This window comes from Oncorhynchus keta, chromosome 36 (assembly GCF_023373465.1).
Source record: "Oncorhynchus keta strain PuntledgeMale-10-30-2019 chromosome 36, Oket_V2, whole genome shotgun sequence".
Taxonomy (NCBI): domain Eukaryota; kingdom Metazoa; phylum Chordata; class Actinopteri; order Salmoniformes; family Salmonidae; genus Oncorhynchus; species Oncorhynchus keta.
The window spans coordinates 405,090-427,442 of NC_068456.1; the positions used below are offsets into that span (position 1 = coordinate 405,090).

Genomic DNA, 22,353 nt, shown 5'->3' on the forward strand with positions numbered 1-22,353 from the left:
TTAACTACCTTGTTCAGGGGCAGAACGACAGATTTTTACATTGTCAGCTTGTTGATTCGATCTAGCAACCTTTTGGTTACAGGCCCAATGCTCTAACCACTAGGCTACCTGCCACCCGACATGATTTGGAAAGGCACACATCTGTCTATATAAGGTCCCACAGTTGACCGTGCAAAAACCAAGCCATGAGGTCGAAGGAATTGTCCCGTATAGCTACGAGACAGGATTATGTCGAGGCATAGTTCTGGGGATGGGTACCGAAACATTACTGCAGCGTAGAAGGTCCCCAAGTACACACTGGCCTCCGTTCTTAAAAGGAACAAGTTTGGAACCACCAAGACTCTTCCTGGAGCTGGCAGCCTGGGAAAACTAAGCATTCTCGTGGGAGAATGGCCTTGATCAGGGAGGTGAACAAGGACCCGATGGTCACTCTGACAGAGCTCTAGAGTTTCCCAAGAACCATCTCTGCAGTACTCCACCAATCAGGCCAGATGGAAGCAACTCCTCAGTAAAAGGCACATGACAGCCCGCTTGGCATTTGCCAAAAGGCATCTAAAGGACTCTGACCTGATGAAACCAAGATTGAACTATTTGGCCTGAATGCCAAGCGTCACGTCTGACGGAAACCTGGCACCATCCCTACGGTGAAGCACGGTGGTGGCAGCATCATAACGTAGGATGTTTTTCAGCTGCAGGGACTGGGAGACCAGTCAGGATCGAGGGGAAAGATAAACGGAGCAAAGTACAGAGATCCTTGATGTTAACCTGCTCCAGAGCGCTCTGGGTTGAAGGTTCACCTTCCAGCAGGACAACAACCCTAAGCACACAGCCAAGACAACGCAGGAGTGGCTTTGGGATACGTCTCTGAATGTCCTTGAGCAGCCCCCAGCCAGAGCCCGGACTTTGAACCCGATCAAATATCTTTGGAGTGGGGTTGCACATTTTGGGGGGATATTCAGAGGTGGAAACATTCCGTGGAAATATATGGGAATGAATGGTAATATGTGCAAAGTACACTGCTCAAAAAAATAAAGGGAACACTAAAATAACACATCCTAGATCTGAATTAATGAAATATTCTTATTAAATACTTTTTTCTTTACATAGTTGAATGTGCTCACAACAAAATCACACAAATCGCTCAGTAGTGTGTGTGGCCTCCACATGCCTGTATGACCTCCCTACAACGCCTGGGCATGCTCCTGATGAGGTGGCGGATGGTCTCCTGAGGGATCTCCTCCCAGACCCGGACTAAAGCATCCGCCAACGCCTGGACAGTCTGTGGCGTTGGTGGATGGAGCGAGACATGATGTCCCAGATGTGCTGAATTGGATTCAGGTCTGGGGAATGGGTGGGCCAGTCCATAGCATCAATGTCTTCCTCTTGTAGGAACTGCTGACACATTCCAGCCACATGAGGACTAGCATTATCTTGCATTAGGAGGAACCCAGGGCCAACCGCACCAGCATATGGTCTCACAAGGGATCTCATCTCGGTACCTAATGGCAGTCAGGCTACCTCTGGCGAGCACATGGAGGGCTGTGCGGCCCCCCAAAGAAATGCCACCCCACACCATGACTGACCCACCGCCAAACCGGTCATGCTGGAGGATGTTGCAGTTAGCAGAACGTTCTCCATGGCGTCTCCAGACTGTCACGTCTGTCACATGTGCTCAGTGTGAACCTGCTTTCACCTGTGAAGAGCACAGGGCGCCAGTGGCGAATTTGCCAATCTTGGTATTCTCTGGCAAATACCAAACATCCTGCATGGTGTTGGGCTGTAAGCACAACCCCCACCTGTGGACGTCGGGCCCTCATACCACCCTCATGGAGTCTGTTTCTGACCGTTTGAGCAGACACATGCACATTTGTGGCCTGCTGGAGGTCATTTTGCAGTGCTCCTCCTGCTCCTCTGTTACTCTAATTTAATTATGCCAATGTGTTTTCATTCATTGAAAACCCTTTATCTATTTTATGAGAATTTGTAAGATTCTTGTTTGCATAAAATAGACGGAGACCAGCCATTTCAATAATGGGTAACAGAATTTATTCTCGGAGCGCGTTATCACGAGCAATAGTTTATATACAATAACATGACGTCATTTCATTGCTTAACAGAATCCCCTCTCGACCGGGACAAAGTGAGGTTAATAGTTCATTCTAACTTACTAACATACTCACAGGTCACACAACATAACTAAATTAACTTTTGACCCCCCAACATTATCGATCACCACTTAGCTGACAGGTCTAATTAACAGAAAACCTAGGAATGCACTCACTTCCTTATCTAAAACACCCCAGAGCTCAGTTTTGTCGGTTCAACCATAGGTTAACTACATTATCTGTTTACTTAATCCACAACCCATTCGTTTCTTCGTAGTTGGAATGGTGTTCATTAACTTTAATTACTCCTTGTCCGTGTCACACAATCCCTTCTTATGAACTCATATTGTTAATCAGATATGATAAAACAGAGTAAGTTTACTTAGTTACAGTTCTATTTCAAATGGGGATATTATTTTATTCATTTATTCATAATAATTCTAACGTCCTCCTCGCACAAAGGCGGAGGTATCGGTCCTGCTGCTGCGTTGTTGCCCTCCTACGGCCTCCTCCACGTCTCCTGATGTACTGGCCTGTCTCCTGGTAGCGCCTCCATGCTCTGGACACTACGCTGACAGACACAGCAAACCTTCTTGCCACAGCTCGCATTGATGTTCCATCCTGGATGAGCTGCACTACCTGAGCCACTTGTGTGGGTTGTAGACTCAGTCTCATGCTACCACTAGAGTGAAAGCACCGCCAACATTCAAAATTGACCAAAACATCAGCCAGGAAGCATAGGAACTGAGAAGTGGTCTTTGGTCACCACCTGCAGAACCACTCCTTTATTGGGGGTGTCTTGCTAATTGCCTATAATTTCCACCTGTTGTCTATTCCATTTGCACAACAGCATGTGAAATTTATTGTCAATCAGTGTTGCTTCCTAAGTGGACAGTTTGATTGCACAGAAGTGTGATTGACTTGGAGTTACATAGGGTTGTTTAAGTGTTCCCTTTTATTTTTTTTGAGTAGTGTATGTATATATATTTATACCATAATTTGCAAATAAATTCTTAAAATCCTCTACAATGTGATTTTCTGGATTTTTTTCTCATTTTGTCTGTCATAGTTGAAATGTACCTATGATGAAAATTACAGGCCTCATCTTTTTAGTGGGAGAACTTGCACAATTGGTGGCTGACTAAATTATTTTTTGCCTCACTGTGTGTGTGTGTGTGTGTGTGTGTGTGTGTGTGTGTGTGTGTGTGTGTGTGTGTGTGTGTGTGTGTGTGTGTGTGTGTGTGTGTGTGTGTGTGTGTGTGTGTGTGTGTGTGTGTGTGTGTGTGTGTGTGTGTGTGTATATATATATAGACAAACATTAACGTTTTACCTTTATCGTAAGTAGACATAATTGCAAATGATTAAATCCCTCCAATGGAAAAAAACTAACAAACAATTTAGTTACAAATTTAATTTTAATTAAATTAGTTGACTTCATGAGATGATTTCACTGAACAACAAAAGGGAATATTGAATAATCCATTGCATCTCCCAAAATGGTTTAAACATCTGTGAAATGATTGTCTCGAAACTAAAGCTTTGTTTGTGTTCCTCTCAGGCTTCCATGACATCTCCCTGGTCCTCCTCAATGTCCACCTCTTGAACATCAGACTCTGAGGCCTCATTTTCACTGTCACTTCCCAACCTTGTTGAGGACGGCTCGTTGTCAGGCTCAAAAAGCGTCACATTTTTCAGAATGGCAACCAATTTTCAACCCTTGTATTGGTCATCCTGTTGTGTGCTTTGGTATGTGTGTTCCCAAACAAGGACCAATTGTGCTCTGAGGCGGCTGATGTTGGTGGGATTTGGAGGATGATGGAGGCAACAGGGTCTCAGATCCTCAAAGTCCCTTCCACCTGGTGGCTGACGACTGCCTTATTGAATCTCTATCCCAAAGCCCTTGCTTGGAAGTGTACGTCGACAGACTGCCAAGAACCTTGCCCTTATCCAGGCCAAGGTGGCGAGACACGGTAGTGATGATACCATAGGCCTTGTTGATCTCTGCACCAGACAGGATGCTCTTTCCAGCATACCTGGGGTCCAACAAGTACGCGGCGGGAATGTATGGGCTTCAGGCACAAGTCTTCAGGTTTTTTGATGCATTTCAGAATTGCAGTTTCCTCTGCTTGGAGCAACAGTGAAGTGGGCAGGGCAGTACAGACTTTTTCTCTTACATCTGCTCGCAGAGTTTGAACATCAGACAGGATGCCATTGCCTCCCACAATCTGTGCAATGGCTACTGCTATAGATTTAAGGCTGCTTACCACTCTGTGTCCCAAAATTCATCATCTCGGAGGATCCTCTTGATTGGGCTGTCCATATCGGCAGACTGTGATATGGCCATTTCTTGGAGAGACTCCTTCCCCTCCACGAGACAGTCAAACATGACAGCACCACCCCCAACAGGTGTTGCTGGGCAGCTTCAATGTGGTGCTCTTATTCTTCTCACTTTGCTTGGTGAGGTATATTGCTGCTATAACTTGATAAACCTTCACATACCTAACCATATATTTTGCACTCTTGTTGAGTGTATCCATTGTTTTCAATGCTATGATGTCCTTGAGTAGCAGATTCAATGCATGAGCAGCACAGCCAATGGGTGTGATGTGAGGGTAGGACTCCTGCACTTTAGACCAAGTGGCCTTCATGTTCGTAGCATTGTCTGTCACCAGTGCAAATACCTTCTGTGGTCCAAGGTCATTGATGACTGCCTTCAGCTCATCTGCAAGGTAGAGACCAGTGTATGTGCTCTTGTAGAATTCTGGTTGAGGGGTAGAGATTATTTAGTTTATTATACTTTGGCCACGAACATTCAACCACCATCCTAGATGTTTGCAATACAGTCTGTGATTTGCTTGACCTTCACTTGAACTCTGTTGAACTCTGCATCCAGAAAATGAGTAGATGAAGCATGTCTGGTTGGAAGCGTGTATGCTGGGCGAAGAACATTCAGAAATCTCTTACACATTGCCTGTGAACATCAGAGGTGAACCAGATCCATACACAGCTCCAGCAAGACATTCATCAGCATTTCTCTGACTATGTTCCTCCATTGAGTCAAAAAAACTTCTGATTCCAGGAGGACCATGAGATTTTGCTATCGATAAGGTGTCTGATTCATCATTTCCACCTCGAATAGAAGTAGAGGGACTTTTGTCAGAGGTTGCTTGTTGTGAGTGCTGAGGGAACTTTATGCACTTGGCCAGATGATTCTGCATCTTTGTTGCATTCTTCACATATGATTTGGCCCAGTATTTGCAAATGTACACAGCTTTTCTTTCTACATTAGCTGCAGTGAAATGTCTCCGCACATCAGATAGTGCCTGTGGTATGTTCCTATAAGATAAAAAAATATATATATATATAATATATATATATATATATAATATATCTACATACATACATACTGTTTTGCCGGTGGTCGTGGTAATACTATGAAAGTGTAGATGCCGATCACCATATAAGTTCAAAGATGAAACAGCCTGGAAGGAGGAGAGATGACTAGAAATGATTAGGTTGGCTGTTTTATGTGTGACTTAATTGTCGGAGTAGAGCACCTTGTGCATATCAGGTAAAATAACTCCATGTTTATATCCCAGGACAAATTAGCTAGCAACAGCAAGCTAGCTAAATAGGACAAATTAGCTAGCAAGTGCAAGCTAACTAGCTAAATTGCCATACATTTTTAATGCTTTTCGACCTGTCCCCAAATTAATGACATTGATTCAGTTTTTGTTTTGATAATTTAACCTGCGTTTCGTGAACGCGTTTGGTGTAGGGGGACAAAATACATTTATGCACGATAGCGCACGCGCGCAACCGGTTTGGGTTCCGTGTAATATTTGTTTTTTTATTTTATACAATTTGCTAACATTTCTAAACTTGTTTGCTTTGTCATTATGGGGTATTGTGTGTAGATTGGGGGGGGATATTTAATCCATTTTAGGATAAGACTAACGTAACAATGTGGGAAAAGTCAAGGTGTCTGACTTTATGAATGCACTGTAGAAGATCAGGATCTTTATTTTTTTAAATATTTTTTTTACATGTATTTATACCCCATATTTTAATACTGTATACTTAATTTTTTAAACTGCTACCGGGGCCCTTCAGACGACTCTTGTGATGCTTGTGTGTACCCTAGGCCAAAAGGGAGAACACCTTTGTGTTCGTGAGTCTTTCCACAGAGTGGTCATAGTTTGTAGGCCAAACCATTCGGACGCTACAGACATTTCCACGAGAAGACCGATTTTTGGGAAGTCTCATGGTCTGAGAAACACCGCTGTAGATCTGCCACCTTTCGCCATAGGTATGGAAGGGCAATATCGGCGGATGTGGTAGCGCTCTGTGTAGCGGTTATGGTATGAAGGTTTGGCTTGGAGAGGTTTTTTCACCTGGTCTGACAACTGTTGTTGTGCACAACAGTTGTGAAGTCCAGAAGAGAAAAGATGAGTGTGCGTAGATGCGAGAAGGAGTTAAACAACTAGCAAAGCGATGATGCTTTTTGTTTGCGTCTGCTTTGAAAGTGAACTGTGTGGGTGGGTGATCAGGGTTTCCTTTAATCCTGCCAATTCAAAATGTTTCTTAATCTGAAGCAAGTGGAACTGAAAGGGGATGGACCTACCTGAATTTGTCCATTAGAAACTCTTGTTTTGGACTAATGATTACACCCTAGATCAGCTAGATGCAGGAAACAGTGTACACGGTGGTATTGAATGTGTCAACTTGGTTACTGGGTGAATGGAATATGAATGACAGTCATCCAATATGCTGTAATACGAAGGCCATGCTCATTTAATAAAAATCTAAAATCTTAAACTGCACCGACCGCCGCTGGTATGATCCTCAAGACAAATGTTTCCTCTTGTGAAAACACGGTCTTCCTCTCTGGCATACTGAATTTACTCTCCATTTGATATATTACATCTAAATAAGCACAGGAATGGGAGTGTTACACCACAAGAGACAGTTACTGGGAAAATGTATGGTTTTCATTTGAAACTCGTGGCCTATAGAGATTAAGTGACCCTCATAACTAACTGTTTATTTTTCTCCCTTTTCTTTCTCTTGGCGCTGGCTGCTTGTCCCTCCTCTACAGTTCAGGAGATTTCTCTGTGACTCACCACTTGAGGTACGTACCCCTGCCCTCCTGTTGACTCTATATACTTCTACATTTCCAAAGTGTATAAATTACTCCCAATGCCTGATTCACACTACTGAGATGTACTGGCCTGTTTACGCATCCACTATAGTTGCTGGAACTGTGCTAGAATGGACAATGTGAAAAGAAAATATCTGAGCAAAGTACAGTTTTGAAAAAGAATGTGCAAATATTGGTCACATACACATGGTTAGCAGATATTATTGCAAGTGTAGCGAAATGCTTATGCTTCTAGATCCAACAGTGCTTTAGTATCTAACAGGTAATATCAAACAATTCCACAACAAAATCTAATACATACAATCTAGTAAAAGAATGGGATAAGAATATAGAAATATAAAATATATGGATGAGCAGTGAGAGAGAGCGGCTAAGATGCAATAGATAGTGTAGTATCTAAGATTTGTCTTGTCTCGTCCCCATGTATATATCTTTTTGTATATATCTTTTTATACATTTATTTTTCTTTGCATTCTTTTTAATACTATTCCTGAACCTCACCTTCAAAATACTCTCCTGCAACTCGCCTCACCCAATGTGGTGTGGATCTGTTTTTTTTTCTAAAGTATTTCTATTTTCCTCCGAACTGGAATACCTCAACTGAAGCTAGATAGCTAACTAGCTACCAGCTATCAGTCAGCTAACCTTTAGCTCGGAAAGCTCTCGCCTATTTTTCTCTCCGTATCCCCGGATTCCTACCGCAAACTCTGAACCCTTTCATCTGGATCATGGCAGCTAGCTAACCGCAACCCGGGTTGACTACTCCTGGCTAACGTTTTCGTCCCGGAGCAAGCACCAACTAGCCTGGGGCTATCCCAAGCTAGACCCATCTCCCGACTAGGGCTCCTGGGCTACTCCTGAAGCCCACTCCTCGGCTACAATATCCGGACCCCTTCTACTGCCGGTACTGGGCACAGAACCCTGCCGATCCTTCATGACTGGAATACCGACATAATCTGCCCGAGGATCCCAAAAGGGCCGGTCAGGTGCGACGTCCCCTGAAGGCCCATTCTGCTAACTGCGGCCTGCTAGCTATCTATAGCATATTGGACTGTTAGCTGATCCACCGGCCAGTTTCTTGGACCACTATACCAATTTTGCCAATTGGACTTGGACCCATCTGCTACTTGGAACCCTACTAATTCCACGACTGGTCTATCGATGTCACAGACTTTTCCAGATCGCGACGTCCCTCTAAGGCCCGTATGCTAACTTGCTAGCCCCGGCCTGCTAACTGCTACCACCGGCCTGCTAAATGTCTGAATCGCCGTGTCCCCAGCCAGCCAGCCCAACCACTCACTTCCCATTTTCCCCATATCAGAAGCATGCGAGCGAGTTCCATAACATCCATTTTAAATTTCCACTTGCTTAGCGCTCCAGACCTTAGAACTGAGCATGAGTAAAACACTTTTCTTGATACGGTTATCCGTTAGAAGTCGACATTTGAATGCCATTTACTTTAAACCACCTGTGAGCAAACTTATCTAAAGAGCTGTAGTGCGCCAACAGTCCTTTTCCAATGCCTTATCGCAGTTATCAGTTCTTGGCGTTAATGTTTTACGGAAAAGGGGTGTCTTCATAATGACCAATATAAATAGCCTACCTACAAATGGTAAAAGGTTGTCACCATGTGCGCGTGTGCTGCAAGTAACAACCTGCTCACTGCCTGGTAGTCAGCAGCAACAGGTTATAGTTAAATATATATTATTATTATTTTTAAAGAGAAATACCGGGGCGGCGCTGTGCGATTTAGAAGTAGGCCCAAAACCCGCCACCAATACATTTTCACCCACATCGTTTTCAAAGTTGCCCAATTTTGCGAGAGAACCGCAAACATGGCAACCCTGATCATGCTGTGGATGTTTGGCCAGGACGTGTCTTTTTAATTTGTTCGTTTTGAGTGACTCATTACTAAACTCTCCCCCACACAAAACACATTGTGGGTGCTCCTCATTATTTCTCAAAGCTTGGATGAAACAAAGAGAAACTCATCGCTGTATTTGTGTTTCAGGGCGATTGACCTCAGTCAGAATTTAGACAGCAGCGAGTGGGAATGACAAGTCATTGGCTGACAGCGCATCATCTGCTGCTGAAAGACAGCACTGCAGCATTTAGGTTGCGGAGTGATCTTCAAGATAACTGCAGAAAAAGATCTGGTAAACCGCGAAGCACATGCATCTCCCTCCGACACGCTCAGCTGCCAAACTGAAACGGCTGCTTAATCAGAGAGCGCTGTTGCACTTGGCGGCGCACAATACCTTGGAGTGGCCATCATCATTTGTTGTCCTTAAGCCATTTTGCCACAACTTTGGAAGTATGCTTGGGGTCATTGTCCATTTGGAAGACCCATTTGCCACCAAGCGTTAGCTTCCTGACTGATGTCTTGAGATGTTGCTTCAATATATCCACATTTTCCTGCCTCATGTTGCCATCTATTTTGTGAAGTCCACCAGTCCCTCCTGCAGCAAAGCACCCTGACAACATGATGCCTCCACCCCCGTGCTCCACCTCACGGTTTAGATGGTGTTCTTCGGCTTGCAAGCCTCCCCCTTTCTCCTCCAAACATATTGATGGTCATCATGGCCAAACAGTTATATTTTTGTTTCATCAGACTAGAGGACATTTCTCCAAAAAGTACGATCTTTGTCCCCATGTGCAGTTGCAAACCGTAGTCTGGCTTTTTATTAATGGCGGTTTTAACCACATTAGGTGTCAAAGCCTTGTATTAGAGGACCTGTTCTTCGTACATCCTACTTGATATGATATGGTATGATATCCTACTTGTTTGATATTAGGTAGGCCTTCTCTAAGCGTATTGCAAAGGTCTTGGTAAGAATCTTATACAGTCCACATTGAGGAGGCTGATGGCCCTAACATTCCCAGGTTCTGTCATATCTCTATCCTTTTCAGGGATCAACGACATCAAACCCTCATTAAAGGTGTACGGAAGGGAGGAATTTTTAAATGGTACAATAATGGCTCTAACCTCTTCTGTTACAGAACAGTCTAGGTCCTCTACCTAGCTATCTGATCATCTAGGTAATTCTATAACAAGCAAAAAAGTATGGGGCCCGCTGAACATTAGGCTGCATAGAAATCTTCATAAAAATGCTGAAACACAGTTTCTCTTTGAATAAGGTCACCATCTTATCACCCTTCTTAATTGCTGGGATTACATTAGAAGGGTTCTGCATTTTTTGTGTTGCTCGTAGCTTGCCTGTATTCTCACCCTTCCTCAGATATTCAGAGTTTATATCAACATGTAACTACTGTAGCATGATCTGTGTGGGCCATGGGCCAAATCTTGCACCAATCACATTATTAACCATGAAATTCGATATCAAGAAGAAATCTGTTCTCTAGTGTGTCTTATTACAGTGGGAGAAAAATATATATTCTCTGTCATTAGGATGGATTAGTCTCAACCAGATTCACCTGTATCTCCATGACATATGCTAGCAGATGATATAGGCCTTGCAGACAGAGGTGAAACTGGTTGAGAGAATGCCAAGTGTGCAAAGCTGTCAAGGCAAATGGTGGTTACTTTGAAGAATCTCAAATATAAACTTTTGATTTTTCTTTTTTACACTTTTTTTGGTTATTATGTGATTCCATATGTGTTATTTCATAGTTTTCATGACGGTGTTCATCCATAATCGTCGGTTACACAATTTTACAATTACCGTGCCAGGCCTGATAGCTAAACAGCTCTGAGGACTGGTACTGTGTGTCTGCCCAGACACAGGCTCTTCTCTTCCCCAAACCAGACCATGAGCAGCACCCTAATGAATATCAATGCCCCTCACTAACCTGCTCCACTTTGGCCACGGAGCCTTCTGAAAACTCATGGAGCACTCAGGCAGGAATTCAATCAAACCTGCCATAGCAATGTTTATGCAGTGTCGTTGTTTATAGAAACCGCACACAGACTTCTTATTCTGAAAAGTGAAAGCATACCTGTGAGGGGAGTCTACCTGGTAGTAGTTGTAGCTAAGTTTTTCATCTCAGATTTTATTTGACCATAGGGAACAGTTGCTCCTACTCCAATACTGCAATGTGCATTTGTTTGAGTTAAGAAATTACACTTTTACTCCCCTGCACTAGACCAGAGGGGAAGAACGTGGAGAAGGGGGAAGTAAAGGGGGAGTTTGGGGGCCCATCAGAGGGATTTGGGCCCCTTTTGAGGCCTCAGAGGCAGTTTACTGTTTAGCGGTGGAGAATGTTTACGTTGTTGTCATTGTGGCAAGGACACAGCCATTAGGCTGACCTGGGAGGTGACGCGCAGGTTAGAGTGAGACAAGATCTACCTCTTACACGTGTCTGCTGCATAAACACACACAAGTGCACACATACATACCCGTGCGTAAACGCACCGCATATGAGTGCACACACACACCGAAAGTAAATAGACACTCAACCATTCACTGACAGACACTCACGGCCATGCTCAGAGGGGGTAAGAAAAATCACTCTCGCACACATATGGAGACCCACTCTCTCACTTCTGACTAAATTCTAAGTGAACCTAGGCTCTGACAAAGACTCCAGTGTTTGCTGCCAGAGCCTGTACCAAGAAATTTACAGGCTGCATGCCTTCCACTGACGGGCATTTTCCCCAGCCCCAGACAGACTGTCACAGCTCAGGGGCCCCACCCAGCCTCCAGATGTGGTGCCCACTAGGAGCCCCAGAGGTATACTACCAGTTTTGTGTGTTTAAAAGTTTTAGAACACCTACTCATTCAAGGTTTTTCATCATTTGTACTATTTTCTACATTGTAGAATAATAGTGAAGACATCAAAACTATTTACATTTAAGTCATTTAGCAGACGCTCTTATCCAGAGCGACTTACAAATTGGTGCATTCACCTTATGACATCCAGTGGAACAGCCACTTTACAATAGTGCATCTAAATATTTTAAGGGGGGAGAAGGATTACTTTATCCTATCCTAGGTATTCCTTAAAGAGGTGGGGTTTCAGGTGTCTCCGGAAGGTGGTGATTGACTCCGCTGTCCTGGCGTCGTGAGGGAGTTTGTTCCACCATTGGGGGCCAGAGCAGCGAACAGTTTTGACTGGGCTGAGCGGGAACTGTACTTCCTCAGTGGTAGGGAGGCGAGCAGGCCAGAGGTGGATGAACGCAGTGCCCTTGTTTGGGTGTAGGGCCTGATCAGAGCCTGGAGGTACTGAGGTGCCGTTCCCCTCACAGCTCCGTAGGCAAGCACCATGGTCTTGTAGCGGATGCGAGCTTCAACTGGAAGCCAGTGGAGAGAGCGGAGGAGCGGGGTGACGTGAGAGAACTTGGGAAGGTTGAACACCAGACGGGCTGCGGCGTTCTGGATGAGTTGTAGGGGTTTAATGGCACAGGCAGGGAGCCCAGCCAACAGCGAGTTGCAGTAATCCAGACGGGAGATGACAAGTGCCTGGATTAAGACCTGCGCCGCTTCCTGTGTGAGGCAGGGTCGTACTCTGCGGATGTTGTAGAGCATGAACCTACAGGAACGGGCCACCGCCTTGATGTTAGTTGAGAACGACAGGGTGTTGTCCAGGATCACGCCAAGGTTCTTAGCGCTCTGGGAGGAGGACACAATGGAGTTGTCAACCGTGATGGCGAGATCATGGAACGGGCAGTCCTTCCCTGGGAGGAAGAGCAGCTCCGTCTTGCCGAGATTCAGCTTGAGGTGGTGATCCGTCATCCACACTGATATGTCTGCCAGACATGCAGAGATGAGATTCGCCACCTGGTCATCAGAACGGGGAAAGGAGAAGATTAATTGTGTGTCGTCTGCATAGCAATGATAGGAGAGACCATGTGAGGTTATGACAGAGCCAAGTGACTTGGTGTATAGCGTGAATAGGAGAGGGCCTAGAACAGAGCCCTGGGGGACACCAGTGGTGAGAGCGCGTGGTGAGGAGACAGATTCTCGCCACGCCACCTGGTAGGAGCGACCTGTCAGGTAGGACGCAATCCAAGCGTGGGCCGCGCCGGAGATGCCCAACTCGGAGAGGGTGGAGAGGAGGATCTGATGGTTCACAGTATCGAAGGCAGCCGATAGGTCTAAAAGGATGAGAGCAGAGGAGAGAGAGTTAGCTTTAGCAGTGCGGAGCGCCTCCGTGATACAGAGAAGAGCAGTCTCAGTTGAATGACTAGTCTTGAAACCTGACTGATTTGGATCAAGAAGGTCATTCTGAGAGAGATAGCGGGAGAGCTGGCCAAGGACGGCACGTTCAAGAGTTTTGGAGAGAAAAGAAAGAAGGGATACTGGTCTGTAGTTGTTGACATCGGAGGGATCGAGTGTAGGTTTTTTCAGAAGGGGTGCAACTCTCGCTCTCTTGAAGACGGAAGGGACGTAGCCAGCGGTCAGGGATGAGTTGATGAGCGAGGTGAGGTAAGGGAGAAGGTCTCCGGAAATGGTCTGGAGAAGAGAGGAGGGGATAGGGTCAAGCGGGCAGGTTGTTGGGCGGCCGGCCGTCACAAGACGCGAGATTTCATCTGGAGAGAGAGGGAGAAAGAGGTCAGAGCACAGGGTAGGGCAGTGTGAGCAGAACCAGCGGTGTCGTTTGACTTAGCAAACGAGGATCGGATGTCGTCGACCTTCTTTTCAAAATGGTTGACGAAGTCATCTGCAGAGAGGGAGGAGGGGGGGGGAGGGGGAGGAGGATTCAGGAGGGAGGAGAAGGTGGCAAAGAGCTTCCTAGGGTTAGAGGCAGATGCTTGGAATTTAGAGTGGTAGAAAGTGGCTTTAGCAGCAGAGACAGAGGAGGAAAATGTAGAGAGGAGGGAGTGAAAGGATGCCAGGTCCGCAGGGAGGCGAGTCTTCCTCCATTTCCGCTCGGCTGCCCGGAGCCCTGTTCTGTGAGCTCGCAATGAGTCGTCGAGCCACGGAGCGGGAGGGGAGGACCGAGCCGGCCTGGAGGATAGGGGACATAGAGAGTCAAAGGATGCAGAAAGGGAGGAGAGGAGGGTTGAGGAGGCAGAATCAGGAGATAGGTTGGAGAAGGTTTGAGCAGAGGGAAGAGATGATAGGATGGAAGAGGAGAGAGTAGCGGGGGAGAGAGAGCGAAGGTTGGGACGGCGCGATACCATCCGAGTAGGGGCAGTGTGGGAAGTGTTGGATGAGAGCGAGAGGGAAAAGGATACAAGGTAGTGGTCGGAGACTTGGAGGGGAGTTGCAATGAGGTTAGTGGAAGAACAGCATCTAGTAAAGATGAGTTCGAGCGTATTGCCTGCTTTGTGAGTAGGGGGGGAAGGTGAGAGGGTGAGGTCAAAAGAGGAGAGGAGTGGAAAGAAGGAGGCAGAGAGGAATGAGTCAAAGGTAGACGTGGGGAGGTTAAAGTCGCCCAGAACTGTGAGAGGTGAGCCGTCCTCAGGAAAGGAGCTTATCAAGGCATCAAGCTCATTGATGAACTCTCCGAGGGGACCTGGAGGGCGATAAATGATAAGGATGTTAAGCTTGAAAGGGCTGGTAACTGTGACAGCATGGAATTCAAAGGAGGCGATAGACAGATGGGAGGGGAGGGGAGAAAGAGAGAATGACCACTTGGGAGAGATGAGGATCCCGGTGCCACCACCCCGCTGACCAGAAGCTCTCGGGGTGTGCGAGAACACGTGGGCGGACGAAGAGAGAGCAGTAGGAGTAGCAGTGTTATCTGTGGTGATCCATGTTTCCGTCAGTGCCAAGAAGTCGAGGGACTGGAGGGAGGCATAGGCTGAGATGAACTCTGCCTTGTTGGCCGCAGATCGGCAGTTCCAGAGGCTACCGGAGACCTGGAACTCCACGTGGGTCGTGCGCGCTGGGACCACCAGATTAGGGTGGCGCGGCCACGCGGTGTGGAGCGTTTGTATGGTCTGTGCAGAGAGGAGAGAACAGGGATAGACAGACACATAGTTGACAGGCTACAGAAGAGGCTACGCTAATGCAAGGAGATTGGAATGACAAGTGGACTACACGTCTCGAATGTTCAGAAAGTTAAGCTTACGTAGCAAGAATCTTATTGACTAAAATGATTAAAATGATACAGTACTGCTGAAGTAGGCTAGCTGGCAGTGGCTGCCTTGTTGACTTTGTAGGCTAGCTGGCAGTGGCTGCGTTGTTGACACTACACTAATCAAGTCGTTCCGTTGAATGTAATAGTTTCTACAGTGCTGCTATTCGGGGGCTAGCTGGCTAGCTAACAGTGTTGATTACGTTACGTTGCGTTAAAAGAACGACAATAGCTGGCTAGCTAACCTAGAAAATCGCTCTAGACTACACAATTATCTTTGATACACAGACGGCTATGTAGCTAGCTATGTAGCTAGCTACGATCAAACAAATCAAACCGTTGTGCTGTAATGAAATGAAATGAAAATGTGATACTACCTGTGGAGCGAAGCGGAATGCGACCGGGTTGTTGAGTGCGGAAGTTCTATTCAGTAGACGTTGGCTAGCTGTTGGCTAGCTAGCAGTGTCTCCTACGTTAAGGACGACAAATAGCTGGCTAACCTCGGTAAATTAAGATAATCACTCTAAGACTACACGCTATAAACTACACAATTATCTTGGATACGAAGACAGCAAAGACAACTATGTAGCTAGCTAACACTACACTAATCAAGTCGTTCAGTTGAGTGTAATAGTTTCTACAGTGCTGCTATTCGGTAGACGTTGGACGTTTGCTAGCTGGCTAGCTGCTGGGCAGATAGCAGTGTAGACTACGTTAGGACGACAAAATACGAAGTTGCAATAGAAGTGCTGACTGTTTCACTTTGTTGTCCTCTTTCTTTTCCTTTTTTTTCTGTCCTTCTTTTGTCCTTATTTTGTCTTCCGTTCTTCTGTTAACTATATATTTTTTGTTGTATGAAATACTATGAAATAACACATATGTAATCATGTAGTAACCAAACGTTTTAAACAAATGAAAATATATTTGAGATTCTTCAAATAGCCACTCCTTGCCTTGACAGCTTTGCACACTCTTGACATTCTCTCAACCAGCTTCACCTGGAATGCTTTTCCAACAGTCTTGAAGGAGTTCCCCACATATGCTGAGCACTTGTTAGCTGCTTTACCTTAACTCTGCAGTCCGCCTCATCCCAAACCATCTCAATTTGGGTTGAGGTCGGGATTGTGGAGGCAAGTAATTTTGGTAAAATAGCCCTTACACAGCCTCGAGGTGTGTTGGATCAGTGTCCTGTTGAAAGACATATGATAGTCCCACTAAGCCAATACCCAGAAGAGATGGTGTATCGCTGCAGAATGCTGTGGTTGCAATGCTGGTGATGTGTGCCTTGAATTCTAAATAAATCACAGATGGTGTCGCCAGCAAAGCACCCCCACACCATAACACCTTCTTCTCCATGCTTCACGGTGGGCAATACACATGCAGAGATCATCTGTTCACCAATGGTATTTGCGACCGCACTTGAAGAAACTTTCAAAGTTCTTGAAATGTTCTGTGACTGACTTTCATATCTTAAAGTAATGATGGACTGTCATTTCTCTTTGCTTATTTGAGCTGTTCTTGCCATAATATGGTATTTTACCAAACAGGGCTATCTTCTGTATACCACCCCTACCTTGTCACAACACAACTGAATGGCTCAAACGCATTAAGGAAGTAAATTCCACAAATTCCAGGTGACTACCTCATGAAGCTGTTTGAGAAAATGCCAAGAGTGTGCAAAGCTGTTATCCAGGCATATTCTGCAATGTAGAAAATAGAAAACATAAAGAAAAACCCTTGAATGAGGAGTCGTTCTAAACCTTTTGACTGGTAGCGTAGCTAATCCAGCCACCAACCAGACCCCCCCAGCTTAACACTCTCCATTTTACCCCGGCCTCCCTCTCACTCACTCCCAACTGCTGAAAGTCTGCCCCATGCTAGTCCTCCTCTAGTCTTCTCTCCTCTAGTCTGCTCACCACACACAAACACGTCACCCCCTAGCCCACATAGTGAACAGATACCCCTGTCCCCATCTCCAATGCTCTGTTGTGTCGCCCTGGTAATCAGCTAGTGTTTGGTAACACAGCAGCCCGGCGCTGGTGCAAATGTGCCTTTCTTTTTACGGTAAGCTTCACTTACCACAGCTCTTTCAAGGGGGTACAAGAGGAATGTGGAGCCCAGGACTGGTGGAGGTCTTCTGGGAAAGATCGCTGTGAGTTTGCAGGGGTCCTGGAGGTCCAATTATAGGTATTGGGAGGAGGGGGGGTTCATATTTAGACAGGTTTAATTGTGTCAAGGTGGTTTTTGCTGGTCAGTGGCCAAGCAGCATTCTGGGGGTTTTCACACTGTTGGATTAACAACGGCAGCTCTCTCTGTGTTGTGATAACAAGCGGCGTCTGCCCCGGGCCCAGATGGGCCGTGGGGAAGGATCCTGTTTCAACCGTTCTTTCACACATGCACATACACCAGTCCACCTCAGGCTTAATATGCCCCCTAGCCCCACTAGCTGTCTAAAGTATGTGTGATGTAAAGCAGTTAAGCCAGTTGATTTGAAAAACCCAGCATGCAATCTGTTGGGTACTAAACAGGAGTTGTATTGCACACACACATCCAAGAGTAAGCTTGGCCACATTCCACACCCTGCCCGGCAAGATGGATTTCATACAGGGTCTTTTATTAAAAGGCGTCTCCCATGTGTTTCGGTGGCTAGCACACACAGCTCTACCTACGCCCCCCAGCCTGATCCCCCTCCACATTTGGGAGCTATTAGCAGGCCGAGTGCGTGCTACTGTACACCCCTGTGCATTTATTTATTTAATTTAACCTTTCTTTTGACATGGAGTCAAAGCTGAGCCCTGTATGAAACAATACACAGCAAAATATGATATACACATCAAACTTAACATTCATATAGACAGTATACACAAATCAAAACACAATCAATCATAAAAAACTAACATTCTCCTTGAGTGAAAAGGTCCCCTAACAGCTGTCTGAAATGCCCTGGACGTTTGCACAAGAAGGCCTTATAAACAAAAAGAGAGCAGTGTATTGATCTACGAGACTTGAGAGGACCTGCCTACTTTCTGATACAGAATGCATTGATGTGTAATGAACCTATCGTCCAATGGTTTAAATAGAGTAGCATCTGCATTCATATAGACTATATCGCCATAGTCTCGAGCCGGAATGAATGTCGACTAAATTATTTGTTCTCTGCTATTTAACGAAAGGCATTCCTGTTTTTAGGAAGCCCATTTTTATTCTTACCCTCTTAACTAACTCATCAGTATGCTTTTTGAAAGAGCTTTTTCCATCAATCCAGATACCAAAATATTTATAAGCAGGGACACGATAAATGTGGGCACCATCCAATGTACATATGCGTAAATCATCAGGTATATTTTTAAGCGTTTTGGAAAGTAACATGTACTTCGTTTTACCTGCATTAAGTACCAATTTCAGTTTCAAAGCAACAAATGCTTTCTGTAAACTACACGTGTGGGGCCTGGGCTCTAATGAAAAGATAAATGTGTGTGTGTGAAACATGCTAATGCCAAAGCACTAACAAACAGGGGATTCACATGATTCAGTCACTAGGTCAATTCCATTTTTCCAGTTTGTATTTATGTGTTTGTACTATTGTCATCTATAACCTCTCTCTCTCTCTCTCTCAGATGGAGACTCCTCCGGATGGACCAGCGGCAGGCTACGGTTCCTTCCACCAACAGTACTGGCTGGATGGCCGCATCGTGGCAGTGGGAGTAGTGGACATCCTGCCAACCTGCGTGTCCTCTGTCTACCTGTACTACCACCCTGACTTCGCCTCTCTGTCGCTGGGCTCCTACTCTGCACTCAGGTCAGTAGGACTGGAGGGGCTTAGGATCAAGCTTCGCATTTGGCAGTGTTTCCATTGCTCCTTTCTTTTTTATTTTCTTTTTGCCTGATTTGTGTCTCCTCTCGTCTTTGTTTCTCTGTTATAGACTTGCACTCTCTCTCTCGCTCTGCTCTCTTTCGCTCACTCTTTCCAGAGTTCAATAAAATGTATGAACTGGAAAAAGAACTAGGCTTCTTTACATTTAAAAGTTTCAATTCGCTAGTGAGACGTCTGTATATCCTTGTCCCGCTAGAATGAACGATATGCATCTTCTATTGATAGAACAGGTGCCTGTCAGTCACAAAGCGAGCGGCGAGAGGGTAACACTGCTCTCTGTCCTGCCTCTCGGTACCTGTGTTGTTTTTGTGCGCTGTGGTTGGCTGCAGTAAAATGTATTTTCTGAGTAGGGAGAACATGATGCTTCTTCATCGAGTGAATTAACATGTCACATTGTTTATTAGCTATACATATACAAGAACTACATATGCCCCCAAATCATAGCGCACGTTAGACATTTTAATGGTTTGGACATTTTGGGGGGAGGAAATGTTAGTCACTGGACCTCTTTTGAATTCTATTTGTTGTAGCGGATGTTCATGGGCTGGAACATAATTACAAATAATTTGTAGACTGCAAAAATCCCTTCCAAATATGTTTGACTAAAACATAATAATTTCAAATCTTCCTCACATTTATGTACAATCATGTGTGTCTCTCTTATGCGTGTGAATAGTTGTAAACAGATTTCTTATACTAAAATCACCTGGAGCAGATTTCCTGTTGATTTTAGTCTTCTGTCAAAGAATGAAAATTCCAAACGTTAATTTTTTTTGCTCAGAATTTTTTTTTAACCACCAAGCCCACGGGTCGCCAGTTGGGGTACCCTGGCCTAGACCATATCCAAAACAGCTAACACACTCAATTCATACATTCATACAAGCCATTTTAATTGTGTCATGTCTTTCTACTCGATACCACAAGTAATTTTACCAATCTGGTGAAGTATTCAATAATTTAGCTGTGCATTTCAGATGGAAGCAAGGTCTTTAGAATGTTCCAAACGCCACAAAATAGAGCTTGTTCTGAAGAATAAAGAAGAAGAAAAATCCTCCACAGCCTGGAAACTCCCTGGCTGGTTACTTTTTCTATTTGGCTGGCCACTTTACTTGCAGAAAACACAATCTTTTCACTTTTTGTTCTCTCTTTCGCTCCTATGTTTTTTCTTTACCTCCCTCATCCCCATCTCTCTCTTCTTTCAGGTTCTTCTTCCCTAATTAACCTTTACACTCTCTCTGTTTCTCTCAATCTCTCTTGATTTTCCCACCACATGCTCGCTCTCCCCACCTCTGGGCAGTAGAGTATATACCTAAGGACTGGGTAGGTAAATACTGCTCATCTGTCAGTATTGGATGAGGCAGTGGGGTGTTTGTGGTGCGGCTGACGACAGCACTGTCTGCTGGTATGAAATAAGAGCTCACACACACGTAGCGCGCACATACACACACATCTGACGCTTCCTGTAAAGTGTAACCCAATAATGAGAGAAATCGTTTAAGTATTTCTGCACAGATGTTGAAGGACTGGGTGATTTACAGAGTTGGCCATGTGTATGCATGCATGTGAGAGACTACAGATTGTGTGTGTGTGACTAGTAGAGAATGTGCAGTTTGTACATTTGCGCTCACACACACAAGCCTGAACAGACCGTGGTCTGCATTTCTTATATTATTATTGCAAGAGTCTGTCACCAAGAGTAACAGTACAGTAACAGTAACTACTCCCTGTGTAGATAAAGCCCAGACGAGGTTATTTGATTAGGTTTGATTTTATTTTATAAGACTTCCTCTGTCAGATATACACATTTTCTGCCATACACCTTCTGAAGCGTGTGTGTGAGGGGGAGGGGGTGTTGAGTAAGAGTGAGTGAGCGAGCTAGAGAGAGACTTGGTGTTCCATGGGGAGTGTGTGATTCTGTGCTAAGAACAGGAGAGGGAGATGTTGAGATGTTCTGAAGAGGGGCCCCAGGGAGAGGGGGATAAAGAGGGATTGGAGGACTGGACATTGCGCCTGAGGCACTGTTATCCAAAAGGCAGCTGGTGTCCGGCATTGGAGTAGTTTTGTGTGTGCGTTAGGGGTGGGCGATATTACGATAGCATCGTCTATCAACGATGATTGACAGCCATCGTCGATGGTGACGACATCGTGATGTGACAGTCTCTCGCAGGGCAGCACAAGTGACATTCCAAGTAATTTGCCTATTCCTATTTGCTAAAGCCTATTTCAATACATACTGTGTGTGATGCGGAACTCGAGAGGAATATAGGCCAGATAGTGGAGAATTCCACCAAAGCAGCGCAAAATGTCCAGTCAGAAAATATTGTTTCTTTCTCTGTTTCTGTTGGCTGCATGGGCTTTAGGCCATTCATTTTTATGTAGTCTATATTTTCTGCTCTCTCCATTCGATAGGCAGTTATGATTATGACTGAAGGCATGACTGCGTCATTTTATGCATGGTTTTCTCCCGATCAAACAATGAATGTAACAGAGTTCAATTTCAAAAGGTTATTATGAATAGCCTTAAACTTAAAGTAGCCAGGTGACTAATAATGAGAGAGAACAAACAATACCAATAGTCTATAGAAAAATTGAATGTAAAGTTGAATCAAATTTAAGCTTATTAAGAGAAATTATCCATGCGGCCCAAGAAAGTACCTCATTTTCAACATTTGTATTTAATTTTTTAAACCCCATTGATACCAAGTTCTCATTCACAATTGTTAACATTCCAAATAAAACAAGGAACCATTTCAATACTACAACTGCATACTCAATTATTTAATACCAGAGTCCTACTGACCTACCGGCACCAGTGAATCAAGGAATTTTGCAAGTTATTCCAACTATAGGGTGTTCACTAAAACAAAAAAGGGATTTACCCTGCAACTGGGTTTGGTAGCTCATTCTTTTATACTTGAGCAACAAATCAAATCAAAGTTTATTTGTCACGTGCACTGAATACAACAGGTGTAGTAGACCTTAGTGAAATGCTTACTTACAGGCTCTAACCAATAGTGCAAAAAAGGTATTAGGTGAACAATAGGTAGGTAAAGAAATAAAGTAAGAGTAAAAAGACTATAGGCTATATACAGTAGCGAGGCTATATACAGTAGCGAGGCTTCATACAGACACCGGTTAGTCAGGCAGATTGAGGTAGTATGTACATGTAGATATGATGAACCGAGAGTAGCAGTAGCGGAAAAGAGGGGTTGGTGGGTGGGACACAATGC

The 22,353-nt window shown here is 44.8% G+C and overlaps 1 protein-coding gene across 4 annotated transcripts in view; it reads left to right on the plus strand.

Moving 5' to 3' along the window:
* LOC118369435 (arginyl-tRNA--protein transferase 1-like) overlaps positions 1 to 22,353 on the plus strand; it is a 183,708-nt gene that overhangs the window by 88,699 nt on the left and 72,656 nt on the right. For all 4 annotated transcript variants that reach the window (XM_035753811.2, XM_035753813.2, XM_035753814.2 and 1 more), the window contains 2 exons: positions 7,204 to 7,236; positions 18,867 to 19,048. In XM_035753811.2, coding sequence (XP_035609704.1) covers positions 7,204 to 7,236; positions 18,867 to 19,048 — 215 coding nt within the window. The remainder of the gene's footprint in view (positions 1 to 7,203; positions 7,237 to 18,866; positions 19,049 to 22,353) is intronic.